The 25,962-nt window shown below is 48.1% G+C and overlaps 4 protein-coding genes across 9 annotated transcripts in view; 1 reads left to right on the forward strand and 3 right to left on the reverse strand.

Annotated features, from left to right (window-relative positions):
* The first annotated feature begins 1,219 nt into the window (after positions 1-1,219).
* Positions 1,220-5,245, forward strand: ckbb (creatine kinase, brain b). The gene is made up of 8 exons (XM_054760945.1): positions 1,220-1,379; positions 1,894-2,087; positions 2,492-2,646; positions 3,637-3,769; positions 4,155-4,326; positions 4,415-4,538; positions 4,610-4,799; positions 4,877-5,245. The coding sequence occupies exons 2-8, from the start codon at positions 1,901-1,903 to the stop codon at positions 5,053-5,055; spliced, it is 1,140 nt and encodes a 379-aa protein (XP_054616920.1). The 5' UTR covers positions 1,220-1,379; positions 1,894-1,900; the 3' UTR covers positions 5,056-5,245.
* Positions 3,011-12,779, reverse strand: tnfaip2a (tumor necrosis factor, alpha-induced protein 2a). Of its 3 annotated transcripts, none has more exons than XM_054760942.1 (13): positions 12,590-12,779; positions 11,592-11,702; positions 10,990-11,471; positions 8,824-9,035; positions 8,597-8,711; positions 8,407-8,529; positions 8,243-8,337; positions 8,078-8,170; positions 6,289-6,415; positions 6,077-6,202; positions 5,861-6,010; positions 5,657-5,781; positions 3,012-5,541 (listed from the first exon to the last, which is right to left on the reverse strand). In XM_054760942.1, the coding sequence occupies exons 2-13, from the start codon at positions 11,689-11,691 to the stop codon at positions 5,346-5,348; spliced, it is 1,944 nt and encodes a 647-aa protein (XP_054616917.1). In that variant the 5' UTR covers positions 11,692-11,702; positions 12,590-12,779; the 3' UTR covers positions 3,012-5,345. The 3 variants fall into 3 exon arrangements, with proteins under 3 accessions (XP_054616918.1, XP_054616917.1, XP_054616916.1); XM_054760941.1 differs by having other exon boundaries at positions 11,592-11,728; XM_054760943.1 differs by having other exon boundaries at positions 3,011-5,541; positions 8,407-8,523; positions 11,592-12,779.
* Positions 12,780-12,986: 207 nt separating this feature from the next.
* Positions 12,987-22,037, reverse strand: cep170bb (centrosomal protein 170Bb). The gene is made up of 18 exons (XM_054760940.1): positions 21,694-22,037; positions 21,442-21,582; positions 21,287-21,376; positions 21,141-21,221; positions 20,887-20,943; positions 20,509-20,611; positions 19,776-20,438; positions 18,727-19,703; positions 18,506-18,667; positions 18,326-18,428; positions 15,014-16,585; positions 14,642-14,846; positions 14,420-14,573; positions 14,260-14,352; positions 14,061-14,140; positions 13,858-13,951; positions 13,734-13,785; positions 12,987-13,666 (listed from the first exon to the last, which is right to left on the reverse strand). Exons 1-18 carry the CDS (start codon positions 21,703-21,705, stop codon positions 13,533-13,535), a joined length of 4,773 nt encoding a protein of 1,590 aa, XP_054616915.1. The 5' UTR covers positions 21,706-22,037; the 3' UTR covers positions 12,987-13,532.
* Positions 22,038-22,852: 815 nt separating this feature from the next.
* LOC129172117 (pleckstrin homology domain-containing family G member 3) overlaps positions 22,853-25,962 on the reverse strand; it is a 10,837-nt gene continuing 7,727 nt past the window's right edge. For all 4 annotated transcript variants that reach the window (XM_054761538.1, XM_054761540.1, XM_054761539.1 and 1 more), the window contains 3 exons: positions 25,865-25,933; positions 24,519-25,719; positions 22,853-23,877 (listed from right to left, as the gene is read on the reverse strand). In XM_054761538.1, the coding sequence (XP_054617513.1) occupies positions 23,135-23,877; positions 24,519-25,719; positions 25,865-25,933 (2,013 nt within the window). In that variant the 3' untranslated portion in view covers positions 22,853-23,134. The remainder of the gene's footprint in view (positions 23,878-24,518; positions 25,720-25,864; positions 25,934-25,962) is intronic.

A 25,962-nucleotide genomic window follows, 5' to 3' on the forward strand; every position in this document is an offset into this window, starting at 1 on the left:
TCAGCTGGGATAGGCTCCAGCATACCCCCGCGACCCAAATTAGGATAAGAGGCATAGAAAGTGGATGGATGGCTTTAGTTTCTGTTCCCCTAGTGGCCATTTGTAGCATTACAGCTCATCCAGCAGTAGCCTATCAGTGACCAGCCTGTTGTCCTGGTAACGGTCACGTGATCCTGTGTCCCAGATTACACCCCCACCCAGGTTCTCTGAAGGCCCTCCCCCTTTCTCTCTTCACTGCTCTTTGTCCTTATGTCCTCCTCCTTCACACCACCCCTCGTCTCCTTGACTCCTTCCTTCCTCCAGCCAATCATCATCATAGAGCCGGACTGTCACTAAATCTATGTGTGTGTGTGTGTGTGTGTGTGTAGGTGTGTAAGTGTGTGTGTGTGTGTGTTAGCTGCTGGCTGGTTGTCATGGCGATGCATGAAATGAGGTCAGACTGATGCTGTGTAAATGTCCCACAATGCATCTGTGACACACTGTTACATAACACACGAGCAACCAATCACAACAAAGGAGACAATGACATGTTGATGCTGTGAGTACACACAAAAACTTTCTTCCTCATCATCATCATCCTCTTCCTTCGTCCATCACTATGGACCAACTTCAGTCTCCTCCTCCTCTTCCTCCTCCCAAAGAAGCTTATGTCTTTTATTGGCTCAAACAGACTATTAGCAGCATATTAAGTCACTCTTACGTAACACGCACACACACACGCACTTAACTTGAGGGTACATTTGCATATTGAGGAGAGCAGGAACAGGAGGTTTCTTTTCTTCAAACTGGATTAACATTCACATGGTGCATACAGGTCTGAGGTCAACACCTCCTGTCCTCTCCCTGAATAAGCATTTGGACTGATCAATGCGACTGAATAATCGATCGATTGAGACTGAATCAATCATTGAGTCCTCCCAGGTGCAGTACAGCTGCTGGCCGCAGCCAATAGGAGGGTGAGAAGGGCTGTGATTGGCTCTGTGGGGGTCAGCTGAGCAGTGGAGAGTTTTGATGTGTCAATAAAAAATGGAAGAAGGGGTGGAGTCAGACGAGGAAGGATGGCGGTGGTGATGATGATGATGATGGGCTGGTGCTACCATGGAGGCGTGTGTATAAATAAAGGGTTTCCGTGGTGAGCCAGAAGCAAAATGCAGTCAAAACACAACCGAGATGGTTCCGACTCATCCTTGGGTCTTCGTCGTCTGCATAACAAGTGCCATGTCACGTGACCTGCAGCAGCTTCCTGTCCAATTGAATGAATGGACTGTAAATAGGAGCCAATGAGGTGCAAGGGGCGGTTATAAAAAGATGAACGCGCTTTAATCCGCCGCAGCAGAACCGGACCCGCTTGAGACCACAACACTCGACCGGAACCACAGGTAAGAACCGCTGACCAGCATCAATCACCTGATCAATCCTGCAACACTTCAGTGAATGCATCCTGCTGTGTGCACCCCTACGTATGACGTCACACGCCTAGGGGGGCTGTCTGAACAAAGACCAGTTGTTTACGGCTTGTTTACTGTAATTTCATGATTTCATTACTATTTCTTCTTTATCTACTGCTTGTTCACGCATCGGAGAGCTGCGCATGTCCGTGTGCAGGTGTTGCGCAGTCAGCAAATGTCAAAGCGGTCCAGTTGAATCTATAATTTCCAAACGATAGGGGTTTAATCTTCTTTTCCCTGCATGCACGCGACGCAGTCAATTGCGTGAGGCGTGAATGTGCACGGGAGAAGCAGCCAATCCGTGCGCGGTCACGAGGTGAAGGTGACCGGCGTGTGATGGGTTAAAAGCAGTCTGCTGCGTCACTGCAGAAGCACGTCCATTCCGTGTGACCTTGGCAGATCGATCAGGTGGATGTGATTGATTGTTTGTGTTCTTGTGACGTAGCATCATCATGCCTTTCGGGAGCAACAAGCTGAAGATGAACTACTCCGCCGAGCAGGAGTACCCGGACCTAAGCCAGCACAACAACCACATGGCCAAGGTGCTCACGCCCGAAATGTACGCTCACCTGCGCGACAAGGAGACGCCCAGCGGCTTCACCCTGGATGACGTCATCCAGACCGGGGTGGACAATCCAGGTAACGTCGTCGCCCCCACCCCCCTCCAAAATCAACTGACTGCTTGTGACGTCCTCACCTTGGAGGTGGCCTGATTAGAACCTTTAATTGGATCCAAGGCTTTATGCCTCTTTCTGCCTCTTAATTCGACCCTGGGTCTGGGTGGTTGGGGCGGCCCTGTCAGCTGATCCAACCAATCAAAAGCAAACAAAATATTCAATCATTCTATACCATACAATACCGTTATCGCTACCGTCACACACTACCATACCATTACATTACCAAACCATTATAGTTACATTACCATAGCATAGCATACATACCATATTACCAAACTATTACCATACTATACAATACAATTTCTGTACCATTACCATAACGTACCAAACAAATGATTACCGGTACCTTTTTTGACACTATCTCAGGTCATCCGTTCATCATGACGGTGGGCTGCGTCGCTGGAGACGAGGAGACTTACGATGTGTTCAAGGACCTGTTGGACCCTGTTATCGAAGACCGCCATGGAGGTTACAAACCCAACGACAAGCACAAGACTGACCTCAACGCAGACAACCTGCAGGTTAGCAATTACGACATGACTAACAATAATAAAACAATGTAACTGTAAAAAAATAAAACATGACTGTCAACAACGTCATTACTAAGTCACCCAACAGTAATAAAACATGACTGTTGTCAACACTAATATACTTATATAATGGTAATGGTTTAGTTTAGTGGTCCCCAACCTTTTTTGACCCACGGACCGGCTTGTGTTCCCACAAATCTCCTGCGGACCAGGGGGGAGTTAGCACATCATAGCTATCTAATTTATCTTATTTATTATGTATTGTATAACACTAAGACATGAACATCAAATTAAAAACACAAAATGAGTGCAGACCCACCATCCACCAGTACAAGCCCATAGTTTGTTTTTCAGAGATGATTACATCGCTGTTTGACGTGTGTGGTAAAAGGCAGTGTGCTAGCATGGATTAACTTGAGACAAGTGCAAATTAGCACTCAATAAGGTCATCAAAACTTACCTTTATACATTCCCAATAGTATCAGCATTTGAAACGAAATATGAGATGAAAAAAAACGGTAAAAATACAGTAGTGTATCTGTGCGGCATGAGAGAAAGTTAGCACACGCACGATGGTGCATTCAGGGACCGTCGAACAAAGTGGGACGGGTCGCCGCTTGCAACAAACATATAAATGCCAAAACTATGGGATTTGTAACTGTATATTATTTTTACAATAAAATGACCATTATTTCCGAAATTGATATGCATTTACATAAAATTTTGTGTAGTTATTTACAAGTGTATTTTTTTTTAATTTATCATTGCACCTGAAAGCTTCCCATGGTCCGGTTCGGCCCCACCCATGGATCGGTAATGGGCCCAGTGGTTGGGAGTCCTGGTTTAGTTTATTTCGAACATGTAAAATGTACATAGCAGTACATCACATTTACTCTTGTGATAATTAAATAATAAAATTGAATTATACTGTCAGTCAGTAATTAAAGTTTGGATCATACTCGTCTTGACATAATCTTTCAGGGTGGAGATGATCTGGATCCAAACTACGTTCTGAGTTCTCGGGTTCGGACGGGTCGCAGCATCCGTGGCTTCTGTTTGCCGCCACACTGCAGCCGAGGAGAACGCCGGGCCATCGAGAACCTTTCCATTGAAAGTATGATGTCACATCCTCCGTTTGTTTGCCTCCTAGTCTTCCTCAGTCATCACTTTTAGTTTACAACATTTTTACCTGGTTCTGCAGTGCCCCCTTCTGGGCCAGCTTATTTGAAGAATGTTGCCTGCTGTTAGGACATAGAAGTGGTTTTGTCCATGTTGCACATAAATGTTACTGTAAAAATGAATGGTCACTAGATGGTGCTCTGCATTAACTGGAAGATTTTACCATCAAGACTCAAGGCTGGCAGCTGACCAAATGATTTCCTGCCCTGATTTCTTACCTGTATTTAATATTATAACAAACAAACATGTAAACATGTACGAAATATGTGGAAAAAAAACAAAGACAACGTTCTCCATGTGTAACCTCTGACCTCGTGCAGGTCTGGACGCCCTCGATGGCGACTTAAAAGGTCGTTACTACGCCCTGAAGAACATGACTGAGGAGGAGCAGCAGCAGCTGATTGATGACCACTTCCTGTTCGACAAGCCCGTCTCGCCGCTGCTGCTATCATCTGGCATGGCCCGTGATTGGCCCGACGGCCGCGGGATCTGGTCAGAACCGGTTTTGTCTAATTCGCACGGTGGAGACTCAGTTAAGGCAAACTGTTGCAGAAGATGATGCTCGTCCGTCCTCTTGCAGGCACAATGACAACAAGACCTTCCTGGTTTGGGTCAACGAGGAAGACCACCTGCGGGTCATCAGCATGCAGAAAGGCGGCAACATGAGGGACGTCTTCTCACGCTTCTGCACTGGACTCACCAAGGTCAGCAGCACAACTTTTACTTCCTGTTTGCACATAGGCAAGACAGTTACCGGAAAGTGGTGCTTGTGCAGATTGAGGACCTGTTCAAGGAGCGAGGTCACGAGTTCATGTGGAATGAGCACCTGGGCTATGTCCTCACCTGCCCGTCCAACCTGGGAACGGGTCTGCGGGCCGGGGTCCACGTGAAACTTCCCAACCTCAGCAAGCATGAGCTCTTCGGAGAGATTCTGAAACGTCTGAGGCTGCAGAAGAGAGGGACAGGTAGAACCTTTGTCGGGACCTGTTGGTCTGCTCTAGCCCTTGTTTGGTCTCAAGTCGTCGTCTTCTTGTCTCTACAGGGGGTGTGGACACTGCAGCGGTGGGCGGAGTCTTTGACATCTCCAACGCCGACCGGTTGGGTTTCTCTGAGGTGGAGCTGGTCCAGATGGTGGTGGACGGAGTCAACCTGCTGGTCGAAATGGAGAAACGTCTCGAGTCCGGAGACGCCATCGATGACCTGATGCCCGAGCAAAAGTGAACTGCACTTTAACCTTTCACCTCTGACACCTCCCTCTCATGCACTCTCACCCCACATCCCCAAACGTCACTGTAACCTGAATGAGTCCTACGGGACATTAGTGAGCCACTAGACTGCTAACACCGCCACAATTTTTTAGTTCCTGTTTGGACCGCTGAAACATCCCAAATAAAGTATGTGAAACACCAAACGCTTGCAAGCCTTCTTTCTGCACACACACGTGCACACTGGACCTGAGACAGACTTTTATGGGAGGGGGGGTTCCGTGGGGGGGTGGGTTGGGGGTTGCATCAGTCAGAGTGGTTCTTGTCCAAGTGAGCTTGCCTGTCACTGACCCATTGGACTTTGAGCTTGGAGAACAACACTGAGCTCTGACTGGTGGAGGTACGAAAGGGGCGGACCTCCTCCAAACTGCGCCTGATGGAGCGGGCATCATCCGCCGAGAGGTCTGATTTGAGGGTGAGCAGCGACGACAGCAGGATGTCACTGAGGGGAACACACACACACACCAGGTGTGTTCACACATGACACAGATCCACTGTGACTTCCTGTTTAACCACAAGGCGACAGGTGAGCCAATTGGAAGAGGAGCCGGGCAAACCTGAGGTCGGGGAACTTCATGGCAAAGGCAACCATCTCCAGCCGAACACTCCCTGGATCGTGTAGTCGAAGGATCTCGGCCACATTGCAGAGCATCGTTCCGAGCCGCAACAACCCGCTACAGCCCTAACCGCGGCCGCAATGTAGCAGAAGGCGGAGCTTAAATAACTTAACCTAAACACAAGGAGGCATAATGGCGTCTCACCACCGCACTGAAGAAGTCATTCATCTTTTGGGCGTCTTCGGTCATCCGCTGAGCTCCGTCCACCTGCTGCCTCCTGCTCTTCATCCTGCTCTTCATCATCCTCTTCAAATATTGAACTACCGTATCCTCATGGAGGACACACAGCAAACGCTGCAGAAAGACAAGTGAGAGACAGACAGAGAGGAGACAGACAGGTGACAGACAGGAGACACTGACCTGTCTGCAGGAAGGTTTCATGTCAGCCAGATCAGCCAAGTGTTCATACAAAGAGTCCAACAACGAGTCTACGACAGGAAGTGACCCGTCCAACCAACCGGAAGTCCACAGCTGTTTATAATACACCTGAAGTACACACACACACACACACACACACACATAAATAAGTGTTTTTCAAGTGCACACAGTGACACAAAAGCAGGTGTCCATACTTTCAGTTGTTGGTGAATGGGGCGAGTGAAACGGGAGTACCCACTATCCCTCAGTGCATCCAAAATGTCCTCACAGCGATGTCTTTGCTCTGCTGTCACACTTCCTGTTTGACCTCTGACGTAATCTCTGAGGAGGTCACAGCTCAGCATAGGCATTTGATCAATCATCAATTCACCATCCATCAATCATTCAATTAACAGTCTATCAATCACCCATTAACCATCCATTAGCCATCCATTAATCACCCATTAACCATCCATTAACCACTCATCAATTAACCACCCATCAATCAGCCATTAACTAGGGATATCCAGATCCACATTTTTTGGCTTCCGATTTGATTTTTTTTTTAATAGTCTTGCTGATCTGGTACCAATCCTTTTTTTTTTTTTATAATAAGCTTTTGTTGCCAATTGAATACGGTTATGAAAATAGTTCTTCAAAGCAAATAATGCAACCAAAGTATTGCTGAAGTTTCTTTATCACACAGCATGACCAACAATATTGTTTGGTTTTTGTAACAAGCTTCTGTGAGTCAGTTCTCTAAGCCAATAAAAGATCTAATAAAAGATACAATTGGAAAAAAATGGACATGCAAAATACTTTTAGGTAGGACTAATCATTTGACATGCTTATATATCAATTTGTGGTGTGATTTAGAATATATGACATTTTTTTTAACAAAAGCTTGTGAATGCAATAGTAATTTATTGATGGTTCCTAGTATAAACAACCACCAGTTAGAGCGGCACTTCCCGTACGAGCTCCCTGCACCATGACACAGCAGTCCGGGCACAGTAAGCAGGAACTACCACTGTAGGCACGGAGCCCAATATCCAACGTGAAACTAACTTCACCACCGCGGACATGTCTGCATGGTGGTGTTGCGTTTTCTTCTTCTTGCGGAGGGCTGGAGTCGAGTGGCAACCAGCTCTGAGGCGCATTACCGCACCTACGATGTTGGAATGTGGCCCAGAGTTACGAACGTTATACAGCAACCGCATCGGCCCAATGTTGTGGCGGAAACCGACTTTATCCGATTTTCAAAATACAGCAGATCGGCAGCCGATCCCGATTCTGAAGAGTGGATCACGACATCGCACCCTTAACCATCCATCAATTAACTGGTCACCATCAATTAACCATACATGCATTTTCTATGCCGCTTCTCCTCATTTGGGTCGCGGGGGTATGATGGAGCCTATCCCAGCTGACTTTGGGCGAGAGGCGGGGTACACCCTGGACTGGTCGCCAGCCAATCGCAGGGCACATATAGACAAACCACCATTCACACTCACATTCATTCCTATGGACAATTTAGAGTGGCCAATTAACCTAACATACATGTTTTTGGAATGTGGGAGGAAACCAGAGTACCCGGAGAAAACCCACGCACGCACGGGGAGAACATGCAAACTCCACACAGAAATGCCCAACGGAGATTCGAACACAGATCCCTTCCCGATCTCCTGACTGTGACTGTGTGGCCAACATGCTAACCACTAGACCACCAATTAACCATCCATTAACCATAAATCAACAATTAATCAACCATCCATCAATCAGCAATTAACTAATCATCAATAAAACATTCATTAATCATCAAGTGGATATGAGTGAAGGTAATAACTTTAATTTCCATTTGTTTGTGTCAGTGAACTTTAACCTCCTCACCAGAACTTGCAAGCTTTGTAGAGGGTTGGAAAAGCTTTGCAATGATCACTCATGACCAATATCTTAATCAATCATTAATGATCAATTAATGATTAATCTTAATGATCATCTCACCTGAGTTGCTCCTCACAAGCCAAGTGAGCTTTCATCATTGCTGATACACTTTGATCACTTCTCTTCACCAGCTTCTCCACACTCTTCTTGTACCTGAAACACATCTTGTTGTCACGCATGTCCTCACAGATGGATGTCAGTCAAGTGGTCGTGAACATGATCTACCAGCCAAGGAAGCTCTCCAGGTGAGCAGTGACCTTCTGAGATGTTCTGTCATCATTGATTAGACTGCTGCACTCCTTCAGGGATCCGTCTATCACCTGAAAAACACCCACATCACCAAGTCACAAGTCATGCCTGTGACACAGGCAACGAGTCGCGAGTGTGACCTGAATGACATTGATGGCCAGTGGAGAGAAGTAGTAGTTGTCGATGATTTCTGGTGTCTCGTCCTTGGACCAGTTGTCTTCTTCTCTGTGCAGGATGTTGTGCAGCCACATGTCCATCTGGTGCTTGGTAAGAAAACAGAAGAAAAGTCAAGCTGCTGACTTTCTATTTCATCAGAAGATGTATCCTCACTTCCTTCCTCTTCATGTACTGCTCCTCCAGGTCCTGCACCACCTCCTTTGGCAGGAGAGCCCCTAGACAAGAAGTTTTTATGCTCCTGCGCAGGTCTTCATGCTCTAGTATTTCTCTAGACACACACACACACACACACACACACACAGACAGACACAGACAATCCAAACAAAGAAGCAACAACTTGAAAAAGGTGTGGTGAAGGAAGAAAGGGGGTATGTCCTCACTGTGGATAGTAGCAGTTGGCCCAGAAGAGCAGGTAGGCAGAGTCGTCTGCTTCCAGTCCAGCAGAGGTCATTTGGGTCAGTCGAGCCGAGAAACAACCATGACACAAGCCAGCGTACACGTTGACCACGTCCACGTCTGTGCCGTAACAGTCCTGAACCAGCTGTGACACCCTCAGCAGGTCCTCCTTGACACGCTTACCCATGCGACACACCTGTACACGAGTACAGGCACACATGCTTTCCATGGTGACATCATGGTCAAATCATCATGGTCCCCCGTACATTATAGCGATCTAATTTATCTTATTTATTATGTATTGTGTAAAACTAAGACATGAATAACATCAAATTAAAAGCACAAAATGAATGCCGACCCAACCATCCACCAGTTGAAGTTCAAGCCAAGTTTTTCCAGAGAGATTATTACATCGCTGTTTGACGTGTGTGGTAAAAGCCAGTACGCTAGCATGAATAAACTTGAGACAAATGTGCACATTAGCACTCAATAAGTCATCAAAACTTACCTTTATGCATTCCCACATAGTATCAGCATTTGAGACCAAATATGAGGTGAAAGAAAAATGGTAAAAATACAGTAGTAGTCTATCTATGCGGCATGAGTTAAAGTTAGCACACGCACAATGGACATGCGTCAAGTGAGGCGGCTGTAACAGAGTGAATCCGGCCACTTTTCAAAATAAAACAGCAAAAAAAAAATGAAATAATGGGAATTTTTTCTTTCTCTGTGGCCCAGTACCAAATCACCCACGGCCTGGTAACGGGCCGCGGCCCGGGGGTTGGGGATCACTGCACTAGATGGTTGAACCTCAGATTCAGGAGGAACGGTGTGTTTTTCATCCTGATCGTGGAACTGTGGATCAGCTCTATACTCTTGTCAGGGTCCTTAAGGGTGCATGGGAGTTTGCTTAACCAGTCCACATGTAATTTATGGTCTTGGAGAAGGCATTCGACTAAGGAATTCTGTGGGGGGGTACTCTGAGAGTATGGGGTATCGGACCGCCTGATTCGAGCGGTTCACTCACGGCTCAAATGAGTGTCCTCTGTAGGCCTCTCCCTTAGAGATGGGGATTCTGTCATCCAGGAGGAACTCGTAGTAGAGCTGCCAAATAAGGGGACTTCAGCATCTGGTCAGGATGCCTCCAAGACGTCCGACCAGCAGGATATGCCCCACCGGCAGGAAGCCTTGGGGAAGACTCAGGATACGCTGGAGAGACGATGTCTCTCAACTCGCCTGGGAATGCTTCGGGATTCCCCGGGAGGAATGGGGCGAAGTGGCAGGGAGAAGGAAGTCTCTGCTTAGGCTGCTGACCACACGACTCTACTCCAGATATGCAGAAAAAAAATGTCTGGATAGTAATAAAAATGATCATAGTACTAATATGAATAATAATTAATTAATAATAATAAATAATAATTACACAGACCATCACAAGACGATATAAAGCTTCCAAAGAAGCTAGGTCATACAGACATCAGCTTAACATGTCAGAAATGAGACCAGAGGAAGATGAGGCAATCATCAGGTATGCCCGGCGAATCCAGAAATAGGCAAAGGTCAAGAAGAGCTGAAGTCCAAAAGGGGGGAAAAAGTGCTACATGGCAAGAAAGTGAGAATTATAGGGATGTGAAAAATAGTTTGTCTGAATATCCTGACAGAGTTGAATGTTTGATGAAGGAATGATTTGAATGTGTATAGAAATAAGGAACTAAAAACTTGTCTATTCATTTTCAGTGGGAGAATTCCATCCATCTTCTATGCCGCTTATCGTCACTCGGGCCGTGGGTATGCTGAAGCCTATCCCAGCTGACTCTGGGCGAAAGGCGGAGTACACCCCAGACTGGTCGCCAGTCAATCGCAGGGCACATATAGACAACCAACCATTCACACTCACATTCATACCTATGGGCAATTTAGAGTCGCCACTTAACCGAGCATGCATGTTTTTGGAATGTGGGAGGAATGTGCAGCGGTGGGAGAACCGTCATGGAAAATTCTGTAAAATGTGGAAATATTTTTGGAATATTATTATATTAAATAATTATTTTTAGCATTCACACATATAAAATTAATATTAGTATGAATAATGATAATAATTCTAATGATAATAATAAAATGCTGGACAGAAAGTGATGTCACACGCTCACCTGCCTCTTCAAGGGAGACGAGAGTCCGTCAGTGCCGCTCAACTCATCCTCGGCAGCCTTGGCCAGCCTGGACTCCACCACTTTGGCTAGCAGCATGTTGTGAGCGCTGAGACATTTCTGAGGACGCCACATTGGGACACGCCCCACAGGGCGACCCGCCCACCGCCGGTCCTGCGCCTCCTGCAGCTGCATGGCGGCCACAGCGCTCTTCAGGGCATTGGGCTCCACTGAGGACGAAGAGTTGAAGGTGCGGTTGACAACCATCAGAATGTGCAACTTCAGGGTCTCCAGGTCACGCTGGAGTTGATCCTCGTCCTCCTCACTGGGAGGGTCTTGACTGAAGAGCTCCTCCTCCCTGGTTACCAACTTCCTGCTGGTCTCATCAAGCTCTGCGTCCATGTTCGTCAACTTCCTGCTGGTCTCCTCAAGATCTCCCTCGATGACCGTAAACTTCCTGCTGGTCTCCTCTGATTCTGTCTCCTCTGCATCAAGGTCATGATGAAAAGAGCACAGATCTCCTGTCAAGAGCTTCTCTGGTGTTTTCTTTTTCTTGTTCTTGCTGTGGTTCTGACTGGTCTACTTTATGCTGTACAGGTTCTGACCTGCAGGGTGGTCCTGCTGTCTGCTGTTCTTCCAGAACCTTCTAGTGATCTTCAACCTGGGTAGCCTCCTCCTTCCTTCTCCTTCTGGCTTCTCCTCCATGGCAGCGCTTCCTGAATGTTCACAATGGATGCCACACCTGTGCCTCTGGTGAATGCTACACCTGTGCCTGATGTGGACGCTACACCTGTGTCTCAGGTTGCTGCTACACCTGTATCTCAGGTGGATGCTACATCTATGCCTGACCTGGACGTGCAAATAGCGTCTCAAACATCATTAAAAATTTAACCCAAATGAGGTAACAACAATACAAGTGGTTGATGAGGACTTATATAACACCTGTAACATCTGTGTGTAGAAGAACGAGGTACCCTATTTTGCTATTTGGGAATGTCCTAAATTACAAACATATTGGAAGGAGTGGGCCAGACCATGTCCAAAATCGTTAGAATCAATGTACCTCACCAAGCAACATCTTTTGTATTGGGGATCTATGCAAAAGATTGTGTGGTTTGTTTAAATAATCGACCTTGATGGACTTTTGACTCCTGCAGGGCAAGAGACTGATTGCACTATTCTGGAAAAAATGGATGTACCATCAATACATCTATGGATAAAGGAAATGACAAGCTACGTCATATTGGAAAATTGACTTATGTTACTCGGGGGAGGGCAGGGAATTTGAAGATATGTGGAAACCTTGACTGGACAATATTAAGCACAGTAACCTACACCATGTGGAGTTGTGTAATGTGCATAGTGTCATGAGTGTGTTTTCTTTGTCTTTCAAAAAACTTGTGAAAAACTAATAAAGATATTGTTAAAAAAAATTAACCCACGATATTATTGACGTCCTGTTAGCATTAGCATGGGTGCTAACTTAGCTGCGTCATTTACACTTCATCCCTGTAGGCGGAGCTAAACAGACTGTCACGCAATGAGTTTTAAAATAGAAAGACAGGAAGTGATGAATGGTTTTTAATTTGAAGTGTTAACTCACGTGAGCACACAAGGTCTTCTTTAATGTCTCGAGGTGAAAAAACTCCAAACCTCCAGGTATTTAAGACTACAAAATGGATCCAGCAGCTTGTATACACCGAAGAGGCGGGGGCCAACTGCAGGTAGTGTCATGTGATCGAAAGAAGATCCCTCGAAATAACATGACACCTTTTGACTTGATCCTCCTCCTCCTTCGCTTCTTTCCCTGTTTACTTTTGTCCTTGTTCATTCCCTGAACAACATCGTGATCAATCATGATATTGAACCGCTGTTTGTGTCGTGTCATCGATGAAAAGCTTCTCTAATTGACAAACGCACGCACACACACGCACGTTGGTGTGATGGTGACACTGCCCCCTGCTGGACGTGTATGTCATGACATAAAAACATTTTGTTGCCACATTAAATCTTGTTTTATTAGAAATTAACATTCTTATTTCATTCAAAGGTAACAGCCTTCAGGTCATCGAACACCAATCAGCAGCTAGAGGGCGTGGTTTATAAGCGGGATGCTGCCATAGCAATCATGAGATGACAAGCAGACAAAATGATCTTTTCCTGTGCCGCTTCAGATGTCATCAGTACATCTGAACGCTCCTCGTTTTGTGACCGCTGTGAGGCGTTTGACCTTCAGCCAATCAGCTTTTTTCCAAACATTTTTCCAACTACGGATGTGAAGAAGTGAAGCCACGAGACGAAGAGGCATCTCTTCATCATAAACATTCATAAAATATAACGCCACATGGTCTGAGCACCAAGCGTCACATAACTACAACTTGCTCACGTGGTTTTCACAATAAAAGCTCAAGTGTCATCAGCATACATTGTCACACAGCAAAGGGCTCCGGCCCATGCACGTCAAACCCTGTGCTGTGTTTTCTATCAACTAATTAGCATACTGATCTATTTGTGAGAGTTAGCATGTGCACAATATTGGGAACTTCTCACGGCATGTGACGTGTTGCTTTCTGAGAGACGCCATTTTGTTTGCTGGCAGCTTTTTTTTCCTTCGAGGACATCCGAGGACTTTGACTGAGGGACTGAAGACTCCCGGCCGGATCCACGACCCAGTTGATGACTGCGGACACGCAACAATGAAACATCAAGTGTTTCTTTCATTCTTCATGTCACCGATCTTACTTTACCTTCCAGCTGCCTTTGGACTCTTCTGAGTTCTGTCACGATGGATGTGATCTCCTGCAACATGACACCAACATGTCACATGACCTGCTGACCATCGTTATTTGCTTCATGAAGGCCTGCCACAACCTGATTGGAGCCTTTCAGGACAGGAACTTCCTTGTCAGCATCCATCTTCTTGTCCATCTCCTCCAACACGTCCGCTTTGTTGTGGAAGACCACCCTGAAGGCAAACATGCACAGTGACTACTTTTAATGGAACACACACACACACACACACAACTGGGACCAATGAGGGCCGTGGCTGACGTTGTGCAGAAGATGCTTCTCACTTGATTTTGGCGGCCAGTTGCTCGGTGTTGTCCCGGATGGCATGCGACAGTTGTGACAGCGGACTCAAACTCTGTGTGGCCTGGAACATGATTGACAGGCTGAAAGACACCGCCCATCCTGACCCAACCAACATTTGTATTTGTATCTACAGTAGTATCGGTTATCCTAATAAACGATCAATATCAATCAAACTGTGACCTCATTCATGTTTGCGTCCAGTTCCGGGACGGGAGCAGAACCCGTTGGAACCTTCTGGAAGTTTAAAGCGGCCTCTGGAATGAGTTGGACCAGCTGGAAAGACAACACAGATGTGACATGAAAAAGCATTCTGTTGATTTTTTTATACATTGTGTCCCACCTCCTCTCTGGCAGACATGGCTGACGTGTCAGGACGTGAGCCGGGCGACGCAGGCGTCATGTCCCCAGAGGCACCGTTTGGGTCTCCATCGCCGGCTACATCGTGGATTTCTTTGGCCAAAATGGCCAAGTCCTTGGCCAGGTCGTGACTGAGCCTGGGGAGGAAACCCACGTTAGTCCCATGCCTGATCATAACAATCGTATGTCAGCCATCTTTGCATACTTGGCAATCTCCGCACTGTGTGTGGACCAGTTCTGGTACGGGTCGCTCCGGTCCTCATCCTCCTCCGTCTCCAGGGAGACAGACTTGGAGCGGCCTGTGGCTGTCCTGCTGGTCCGAGGCGTCTGCGTGGGGCGTTTAGTTTTCAGAGATGTACCGCTGCTCTTGTAGTCTTCCTCAGATGAAGAGGAGAAGTTGGAATGGACCCCTGGAAAAATGCCAACAAAGTTTCTGTTTTCGGGGTCTAAGTGGTCCTCTTTAGACATCTAGTGCAAGACAAGCTACCTAGCTTAGTCGGTCCCAGCTCAGAACCCAAGAGGACTGACCGAGTCAGGAGACCGAGAAACAAGTCAGCAAATGAGACATGAGACTCACCACTGTTGGGGTACTTGGTTCCGCTTGAGCGGTTCGATGAGTTTTTCCCCGGAACTCCCACTTTGCTCGCAGTCTGGCGGGTGTCGCCTGCTGAGGACTTCCTGGTGGTTAGAGTCACGTCGGTGCTCCGACCAGAGAAACCAGACCGGCTTGTGGAGGAGGTCTCATTGCTGCTGGGAGCCGTAAAAGAACCCGTCCTCTTCCTCGGAAGCGCCAAAATGTCCAGCCTGGACAGTTTTTTCACCTCCTGGGATGTTTTTGGTGCAGCAGCAACATGGTCAGAACTTTGAGAGGCCCTGTCAGTCTCCGCACCTTCATTGTCTGAGGCCTCTCCCAGGCGCGCTCGACGCAACATTGACGCTCGAGTGGGACGCGGTGCGGACAGGCTGTTGGAGCGAGTTAGAACCTGCACATTTCCTGTTTTGGACATTTTTCCAATGTCCTCTTTTTGAAGTGGGTAGATGAGCTTTTTACTCCGACTAGGTGTTTGGATTTCCTGGTCAGAAGCTTGCTGGCTCTCAGACAGATCTAGAGATCCACGGTTTCCAGAACTGCGGCGCATCTGCAAGCGTTTTGCTGCTTCCGCCTTGTTGGTCGCATTCACGGCCGTCTGGTTTCGCCGTTTCTCTGAAAGTCGCTCACGGGCGGTGAGCTTCCGTCCCTTTTCCTGACTTGAGGACGTCGTCTGTTTTTGGTCATTGGTCTTGGGACGTTTTTTCAAAGCTGAACTGGCAGAAGCGTTTTTGCTACTCACCTGGCTCACAGTGCTCGCCGTGTCCACATCGGACTCGCCAGAAAGCGAATCGTCCATGTGGCTGGACGAGCCGCCTTTCTTGGAGCTCTGCCCAGAGCCAGGAGATTTTGTCTCCTGAAGGAAGGACTCCATGTCCGTGAACTTCCTCTGTTCCATGTCTCTGATGGACGGGTGACTGGAAATGTGTGGAAGTTTCTTGATGCAGACGTTGTCAGTCGGCCCATCTTTGGTGAAACTCTCCTGACGTACGAGGGACAACAACTCCTTTGTGGGAACACAATCCTTGTCCTGTGTTTGGAGGTTTGGTGCAGAGCTGTTTGGTTTGATGCCCCCCCTTTGGCCTTCATGGCTGCTCAGGTGTCGGATCAGTATGGTGGTTGGGGGACTTTTCATGTGGGGGTCTGGGGGCCTCTCAAACTGCACTGGGAATCTGGCTGGGTCGGGTTTGGTTGGAATTTCTCCAGAACCGATATAGAAGATGGTGGATTTTGTGGATGACGACAATTTCTCTTGACCCGTGCAAGAACTGAACCTAGCTTGATCCTTGTTTGTTTGCTTTGAAACGGGTGCATCCTCGGAGCGACTGGCATCACTCAGACTGTCGGGATCCACTTCATCCTGGACAGACAAGTTACCCTGAGGACCTCTGTCCATATGGTCCCCATCTCGACGAATAAGGAGGTTGGGGATAGCACCATCTAACTTTTCGGGGGGAACTTGAGGCAGTCGCCTTCTCGTCCGAGAGCCGCGGTTGGACTCCGAGGACTCCAGGTTCTCCAAGCTGCAACCTTCCACTTGCTGGCTGAGGGTCTGCAAGTCTACAAGATGCCACATATTGAACAAACTTTCAGCTTCAGTCCCTAAATGCAGCACAGCAAATAAACATCATATAGAAATATCCATCCATCCATTTTCTATGCTGCTTCTCCTCATTAGGGTCGCGGGGGTATGCTGGAGCCTAACCCAGCTGACTTCGGGCGACAGGCGGGGTACATCCTGGACTGGTCGCCAGCCAATCGCAGGGCATCATATAGCAATATGAGTAATAATATATACAATGGTACAATGGCCCCCTTCCTGATTTCTTATTTTGTGCATGTCTGTCACACTTAAATGTTTCAGATCATCAAACAAATTTAAAATATTAGTCAATGACAACACAACTGAACACAAAATGCAGTTTCTAGATCGCCACTCCAAAGTCTTCATTTTGATTTTCTTTATTCATTTAGAGGTGGACTTGCTGGTGTGTTTTGAATCATTGTCATTGCAGCAGAACCCAAAATGGTTTCAGCTTGAGGACACGGACAGATGGACAGACATTTTCCTTCAGGATTTTTTGGTAGGACAGAATTCATGTTTCCATTTATCACAGCAAGTCTTGCAGGTCCTGAAGCAGCAAAACAACCCCAACCCATCACACTGCCACCACCATATTTTACTGTTGGTATGACGTTCTTTTTCTGAAATGCGGCATTACTTTTACACCAGCTGTAATGGGACACACACCTTCCAAAAGGTCCAACTTTTGTTTCCCAAAGGTCTTGGGGATCATCAAGATGTTTTGTAGCAAAATTGAGACGAGCCTTAATCTTTTTTTTGTTTAGCAGTGGTTTTCAACTCTGCCATGCAGGTTGTTTTCGCCCAGTGTTTTTCCTATGGTGGAGCCATGAACACTGACCTTGACTGAGGCAAGTGAGGCCTCAAGTTCTTTGGATGTTGTTGTGGGGTCTTTTGTGACCTCTTGGATGAGTAGTCGCTGCACTCTTGGGGTAATTTTGGTTGTCCGGCCACTCCTGGGAAGGTTCACCACTGTTCCATGTTATTGCCATTTGTGTATAATGGCTCTCACTGTGGTTCGCTGGAGTCCCAAAACTTTAGAAATATCTTTATAATCTTCTCCAGACTGATAGATCTCAATTAATCTCAGTTAAATTACGTTTTAAGTGTTTTTTAACCTGTTTTTCACACAGGGCCATGTAGGTTTGGATTTTTTTTTTTGTCCCTTAATAGAAAGTTTTCAAAACTGCATTTTGTGTTCAGTTGTGTTGTCATTGACTAATATTTCTATTTGTTTGATGACCTGAAACATTTAAGTGTGAATATTATAATGTTGCTAATATATAATATTAGCAATATCAATAATTAGGGTGGAACGGTATGTGCATTCCTCATCGCATTTTTCCGTTACCGACGGACACGTACCGATTTCCCACACGGTACACTTTAAAAGTGAGGGACAGGAAGTGTACATTTGGCATCCTAAAGGGGGACGTAAACATCACGGCTCGTGGGAAGCCTGAGCTTGAAAAGCCTCTTCCATGGTTAAAGTCTGTTTGGCACACTTGGCCTTTCCGGTGAAATACATAAAAGGACAAGGACAAGTGGATAAGCAGTGTGCCGTGGCGTAGCGTTCCACCCTACAAATTAAATGTGCTATTTAAGTATGAGAAGATCTGAAGGTCTGAAGAACAAAAGTTAAGAATCCTTCTTCAGTGTTCAAACCATGAAGAGATCCAACACGCAAACAAGGAAATGTTGAAAAAAAAGAAAAGAACCTTCTTGACTTTGAGGAGGTGTGGAAGCAGGTTGAACATAACCATCTGCTAGACTAGCCCAACGGGAAACCCACTTTGGTCCTTCCAGACCAGCAGGGGGAACCTACAAAAAGAAGAGTGATGAAGACTCGTGGAAAGCGAGGAGGAATCATGCCAGCTTAAGCGCTACACTGTGTTTACCTGTAAAGGGCACATTGGAGGGGCACTCAAGTCATGCAACATTTCTGCAGCGCTAGCATGGCTAGCAATGTTAGCATGCTCATCCTGGTCTTCATCTATCACAGGTCTGAAAGTTCCCGGGGTCAGCCCGGCATACTCGGGCGAGTCGAGGACACCAAACACCTGCAGAAAGGAGATGTTTAACGTTCACATCGCTCATGAAAACACTCCAGTGAGGTCACCTGGTCTATCATGTTGCGAGCTTCTTCCACCTCCTGGTCTTGGCCGTCGGTGTCGATAGTGTACGTGCCAGCCTCACTTACGCTGTCATCCTCTTCGTTCCTCGACGACCTCTGATACCCTTTGGGGTCTCCCCCTGGACCTCCCAGGGGCAGAAGCACGGAGCCTGAGGAAGGCCGGGGAGGGCCGATCCGGTTGAGACTGTCGGAGGCGAGGGAGGCTTTCATGAATGCCGGAGGCAGAGCGGGGTGGGCGACGTTGGCCACTTTGGCCGTGGCTGAAGGTTCTTTTGGTGAAGGAGGAAGAGGAGGCGTCACCATCACCGGTGGTGCAGACATGGGCGGAGGCGAGATAATGTCCCCGGCAAGGTAGGAGTCCTGTTGACAAGCATCCTTCAACAATTCCACAGCAAACTCCTGAGCAAGCGTTGACTTCTTCCCAACGCTGCCGAAAGGTCGAACAAAGATGGCCGACGTACAGCGCGAGGTGGAGCTAGATGAAGCTGACTCCGTCTCTCCCTTTTCCCTCTTCAGAGAGCTCGATCTCTGGGGCCCTGCGTGGGCGTGACCCTTGAAGGGGGCCGAGGCCTGCTGGGTAGGGGGCACGTGGCCGTGCACTGACGCCGGCCTCTCGCCACCTTTGCGCCGCTCCAGCTTGGCCTTCAGGGTGGAGTAAGAGTCCGTGTGGGCGGGGTTGTGAGTGAAAGACTGCGAGCGTTTCTTGCGTGGGTTGTCGTCAAAGAACTCGATGATGAAGGCCTGCTGGCTGAGGTGCTCGGGGGGCTTTGGAGGGTCTGTGGCAGGGGATCGGGGCTGAGGGGGGCTGGGGCACAGTGGTTGCTCCAGCATCATGGGGGGCGCCGGGGATGCCTCAAGTTGGACGCAGTAGCGAGAGTCAACGGAGTGCTGGGACTTACTCCTACGTCCTTTGAGCACCGGGTCCTCCGAGTCACTCTGAGTTCCATCGTCATGGTGATGACCTGCACACAGGACATGTTATGCTATGCTAGCATTAGCGTTTGCCAAGCTAACTGCTAGCTTTCAACTCTGACCTTTGAGCATCTTGATGTTCATGGCGAGGTCGCTCTTGGTGCTGTAAACGTCGTCGCACGTCGGGCGCCGTCTCATCATGCTGACGTCGCTGTGCACCAGCCAATCCGCCACCTTGCTCTCCGATGACATCACATCTGCGGGTGTGGCGGTTGTGGGCCGCATCTTCGTGGGGGGCAAATTCTTCCTCTGGCGGGAGGAGAACTTAGTCACATGATCTTTGATCTTAATCTTGCCGGGACTGCAGTCATCAAACTCGATGGTGAAGGAGGCGTGGCTCTGAACCACAGGCGGTGTTTCGCTGGGAGGCGGAGCAGGGGGCGTGTCTGTGTCCTTGGTGGGGATTTCTTGCAGCTCCGCCTCGACGGCCTTGGGAAGTTGCAAGTCCTTAGTGGGGATCTCGAAGTAGCTGGCCTCGCGCTGATATGATGGGATAAGGGTCTTGCTTTGGGGATCCGAGAGACTTCCGGGAAAATCCACGGAGGAGGATTCTTTCTGCATCTCTGACCACAAAGTTAGGATTTCAGCTGAGCTCACAGTTCTCGAAGGTTCTAGGACTTTACCTGGATGAGGTTCGTCTCTGCTCTCAGATGGACTCCCATAATCCTCCTCTCCCCACCACGACGGCTGCCCGTAGAGGGGCGTGGGCCGGGGAGCCGGAGCCTCTGTGGCATATGAGAAGGTGAGGTATGTCAACAAGGAAGTTACCCTGCCTGTTCTCAGCAGGTTACGTACCCTGTGTCAGACTCTTGGTAGTCGGGTTCTTCTCCACCTTGGTGTCTTCCTCCAGCTCCGCCCTCTTGAGGCTCATCTGTAGCTGGCTGGTGTACTTCTCATGCTGCAACGACAGGGGCGCTCACACTCACGAGAGAAATCCTTTCGTCTTGTCAAAGAGGGGGTGAGCCTCACCTTCACAAGGACTTGTCTTTGTTAGCATTAGCATTAGCAAGATGGTGCATTTGCAGGCGCGTACAAAATAATACACATTTTACACAGTATACTTACTGAAGTGTACTATTTTACAGCGGATGACAGGAAGTGATGTCATTGGCATACTCGTACAACCTTACGTGTCTATTTGCTAACCACGAGTTGGCCACGCCTCCAACTGACCTTGAGAGCTTCTTCGGGGACTTTGTGTTGACTCTTTTCCAGAAGGTAGACGTGAGAATGTGCATGGCCGTTAAGGAAAGTTCGGTGAAAAATAAATAAAATAAATAAATGAAATAAACTAAAAAATAAATAAATAACAATAAATGTTACATAAATAAATACATACATATATACAGTAGATAAATAAAATGTTATTTAAAAAAAGGAAAGAACGGGGGGAAAGTCCACACAGGTAGCGAGCGAGTGTTAAGGATATCATATCCGAAGCGGATGATGTCGGAGACTTTGAGCGTCATGTACGTCTGATCGGGAATCCTCAGGTCGTTGACAAACGTCTGCAAGAAACAAACGACGTGAACGAGCGCCTGCTTCCTCGCGGTGAGGACATCACGTGACTCACCCCATTCAAGCTGCCCAAGTCCTTGACCAGGTGCTCATCCGTCGTGGCGTTGTAGTTGATGACGGCGTGCTGTTTGTCCACGCTGCGAGACTGCCGCCACACGGACACGTCATCATCCATGGACAGACAGGAAGTCATCAGGTCACCTGACTCACCTGCAGCATCAGCTCGCAGTCCTCCCGGCCCACAAAGATCATCTCCTTGGGAAGTCGGTGGCGACTGCCAGAGCTGCTGACCAGGAACCATGACGTCACGCTCATATTGTCAGGCCCGCTGAGGGGGGGCCCCAGAGCATTCTGGGAAGTGACAGATCACATGATGCCCTTCACCTCTGTGACGTCATAGTTTTCACGTTTCAGCCCACCTCAACCGAGCCCCACCCAGAGATCACATCGTGTAGGCATTACCAGGTGACACATACCCGGACCGGACTGAGACGAACCGGCGGTGGACAGCTACACAAGCCCCTCCCCCTCCACGCCCTGGCCGCCCCTCACTCCTCTCACCTCGGGACCAATGGATGCAGCCGAAGCCCACGTCGATCCGAATCGGACTGACAAGGCGCGCTGGGGGGAGCTACGAGTGTGGTCGACGCTGTGGTCCGGGCGGGAAGGGAGCCCCGTGATGATGATAATGATGCTCTGGCATCTGTCTGCTCCTGACGCACTAGACGACACCCGCTACGTCAAGTTACAGTGCGTTAAGCCCGCAAAGGAAGTCACATGGCTTTCCCTTCCAAATAAAATATTCGAGGAGAAAGCTGTTGCTCTATCAGGCAGACTTCCAGCTTTTATACATGTACGGACATTCCTAAAAAAAAACAAATTAAAAGCTAAACTACCATTTCTTACTTGTGTTTCGCCACCCCGCCTCCCTTTTTCAAATGTCCATGCTTTTATTGTGAAGACACGGTGGTTTCCGGGGTGACTGACGGTTCTTGACAAATCTCTTGATCAACCTGCTGCAACACGCGCACGCGCTCACACGCACGCAGGGTTGCGTCGCGAGGAAGACTTGGACGCGCGCACAGCCGCTGTGCACATTTTTGTTGACGTCACACGTCCGAAGCCACACGTGCCTTTAGCTCAGCTTCCAGGTGCTAGCAGAACCGCGTGCACGACCCGTAGTGACGTCATTCACATCAACACCTTAAGACTGCGCGTGCGTGCTCGCGACAGTCATGGCACACTTGTTGGAGGCAGGTCATTGTAGTGTAGTATAAATATACTGTAAATCGTATTGTAAAGTATAAATAAATTGTGTATAATACAAATACGTAGCGGATAAAAGAGTATAAATACAGTATATAGTTTTTAGTATATAATGTATGGTATACTGCATAGTAAAAATAGTGTATAGTATAAATATATACCATATGGTATAAATTTGTACTACAAACTGTATATAGTATAACAGTTTATAATACAAATATAGTGAATAATAATACAAATGCATAGTTTAGATGTTATACACTATATATACACACAGTATAAATATACAGTATACGGTAGTGGAACTACTGTAGTGTATAGTGTAGTGTAGTGTATGGTATAAATATATCATGTATAGTATAAATATATCATGTTTAGTATAAATATTTTGTGCAGTTCAGTATAAATACATAGTGTATGGTACAAATATGTAGTGTAATATACATGTGTATTTATACAGTGGATGAATGTTACAGCAAAGTAAAAGTAGGAAAGAGTTATCAAAATTTGCATCTCATTTGCATATGAAAATAAAATGATCTTTTCTTTGTGAATTGTTGCTGTCGTTATGGAGACGCTTCCAGATGATCACGTGACCCTTCACGCGTCACATGACATGTCGGCAACAAAGAGGATTTTAGGAGTTGAGGTTCTGGAACTTTTCTCTGAGACTTTTCACCGAGTTCTGTCCCGAGGCGGTGCTCGCTCGTTGGCAGTCGTCGCCGGAGCACGAAGTGGACTTCAGCGACTCGCTCCTTTCTTTGTACTCGTCAGATTCCCGGTAAGCCCGGCAACGGTCTATGACGGCCATGATGGAGATCTTCTCCCGGCTGGTTGGCGAGCGTATCTGAACGTAAAGGTCGTCTTCGTCTTTGCTGGCACTTGCAGGCGGCGATGGTTCTTCTGGTGAAAGCTTCCCCGTGACAAATAGCGGCACCTGGACTGAGACGTGGTCATCGCTGTCGTTGGCGTCCTGCTGGCTTCGGAGCTCCGACATCTCACTCACGTGCGGTGCTGCAAGCCGAGGGTCCAGAGAATTTGTTCTGTGGAGTCGTTTGTAGGTCTCGTGGCGGCCAGTGGTCCGGCTGTTGTACAACTGCTGGGACGGCGCATCACTGACATCACCGGAGGAGGAGCAGAAACGCTCCCGAGGGCCAACGTCAAACTTCTGCTCTAAGGTGGAGCCACTCTGGTCAGAGTACTTGGACCGCAGTTCTCGCACGTCGGGCCAGTTGAAGCCTTCGGTGCGCTGAGGAACACTGACAGGACTGCGGGAGCAAGTCCGACCCGGAGAGGCGCCAGCTGGGTCAGGACTCACGGACCGGACCTGATCTACAGGGCTTGTAGGAGGAACAGTTCCAAGACTCAAATTGGGTCGACCTGCCAAATAATTCATAAGTATCATTAGTGATAATAATGACGTTAACAATAATACAGCGGACTGATGCTCCTTATGAACGACTCCTTTGGCTTTCACATTTTATGTTGACAAAAGCGGTTGACCACGTGTGTAGACGTCGACTTAAGCGGCCACTCTTTGGTATTAAGATGATGATGTACTTGATGAGTTGGTCCGCATAGACGCGTTGCAGACATAAGCGGTAGTGCACATGTGTCAAACTCGTGCCCTGGAGGGCCGAGCTGCTGCAGGTTTTCTCTCCAACCGGTTTCTTCAGCAGGTGATTTAATTGATGAGCTCCTTCCCTCAAACTGAAGGTGTTGATCATTAAAATCACCTGCTTTAGTGACTGGCTGGAAAGAAAACCTGCAGTGTCTCGGCCCTCCATGGCACGAGTTTGACACCCCTGTTCGAGTGTATTGATGCTCCAATTAAAAACATGTTGGCGACGCCAAAAGGCACCTGAGACATGAAGACACTAGGACGGCGAAGAAAAAGAAACTCTGATTGAAATGTACTCATGTTGTGTGGTGTTTATAGGCTCATCTTATAAACGGAGTTGATGTCATGCTAATACGGACGTTAGCCGTGCTAGTCAAGACCTTTACAGCGTAGCTTCTACCTGAGCTTTCCTCCACGACGCAGGTCAACTTGTTTCCTTTCATCAGGCTTCCGTAACTTCGCTGTCGGACGAGAGGTTGGACCGTTTTGATCCGCTGGCTGTACTGACGAGCAAGATGGCGGACCTTGTTCTCCGCTTTGTCGTCCTCATCTGCTGTTTCTGCCGTGAGCTGAAGAAGCTGAGCTCTGACGGCGATGGGAGGATTGGTCGGACTTCCTGTCTGGGTCGGGTCGTTGGTTTTGTGCTTGAGGGATGAAGGATTGGAGGACTCTTCTGTGATGGCGCCGAGGACTGACGCTCCACCGTCCTCCTGAAATCTTCGGTTTTTGACTTCAGAAAGGGACGACGTCTCAGCGAGATGCTGCTCCATCACCTGCCAGACTTGGACCATTTCAGAGGAAGGTCTGAACTTTTCTATGCTCTGAGATCCAGACCTGAAGAATCCTCTTGTGGTCGACCCAGAACCTTTAGGATCTTCTTGACTCTGAGTGTCCAAACAGTCACTGGAGAACACAAGACCTGGAAGGCCTGACGGTGAATTTGGTGTCAGTGGCGGTTGGTCTACAGCGGGTGGTGAGGAGCTCGTCTGTGAGCTGTTGAGGCGGCTGATGGAGGTCTTCACCAGGCCTGCTGGGATGTACGTTAGACTCTCCCTACGCTGGAGGCGGAAGCTGGCATCCCGGTTCCCAGCGTTATCGTAGTAAGTCCTGATCTTGCCAATGAGAAGCTGGTCCTGGCTGGAGAGGACAGAGTCTCGCCTCTGCGGGACACCTTGTCCTGCATCCCCTCGAGGAGACAACAGCGTCAAATCGGTGGAGGCCGAGACGTCACTCAGATCCGAGTCGATGCTGTTGAGCTGCGAAGGTGGTCCAATGTGCTCGACCGCCATGGGCACCCGCGAAGAAGGCCCGAGTGAGCCGATGTCGTCTTGGACCAGAACACCTCGCTTGATGCTGCTGAAGTGCTGAGCAATGACGCCCGCTTTGTCCAGGACGGACGAGGGAAGGATGCTGCTGCCTTGGTCGCCGTCTTCGTCTTCAGACGACTCGCCGCTACTTGACGGCTTACATTGTAACTCTGCGGCGGCAGAAGGTGGTTCCTCCGTGCACCCAGGAACTTTCAGCTCGTCTGACAAACTGTTGGAATCGGAAGGACGTAAAGAATCCAACTTTTCCTCTGGTAGCAGCTCATCTGTGGACATCTGCAAAGGAAGGAAAGGGGAACAGAACCTCAAGAACTAAAGACTGACATCAGAAGAAAAGGCTTTAATTATTATTGAGTGGAATCAGTACTGCTATTACTTGATGTTCTGTGGATTCTACATGGCAGAAACGTTGAAGGTTTACCTGCTCAGCAGCTGCATCACTTCCTGCCTCCTCGACAAGCCCACTTTTTTGCTTGGACACGCGTTCCTCCTTCACCAAGCCACAAAAGTCACAAAACA

The sequence above is a fragment of the Dunckerocampus dactyliophorus genome, chromosome 19 (assembly GCF_027744805.1).
Source record: "Dunckerocampus dactyliophorus isolate RoL2022-P2 chromosome 19, RoL_Ddac_1.1, whole genome shotgun sequence".
In the NCBI taxonomy this organism is placed as follows: domain Eukaryota; kingdom Metazoa; phylum Chordata; class Actinopteri; order Syngnathiformes; family Syngnathidae; genus Dunckerocampus; species Dunckerocampus dactyliophorus.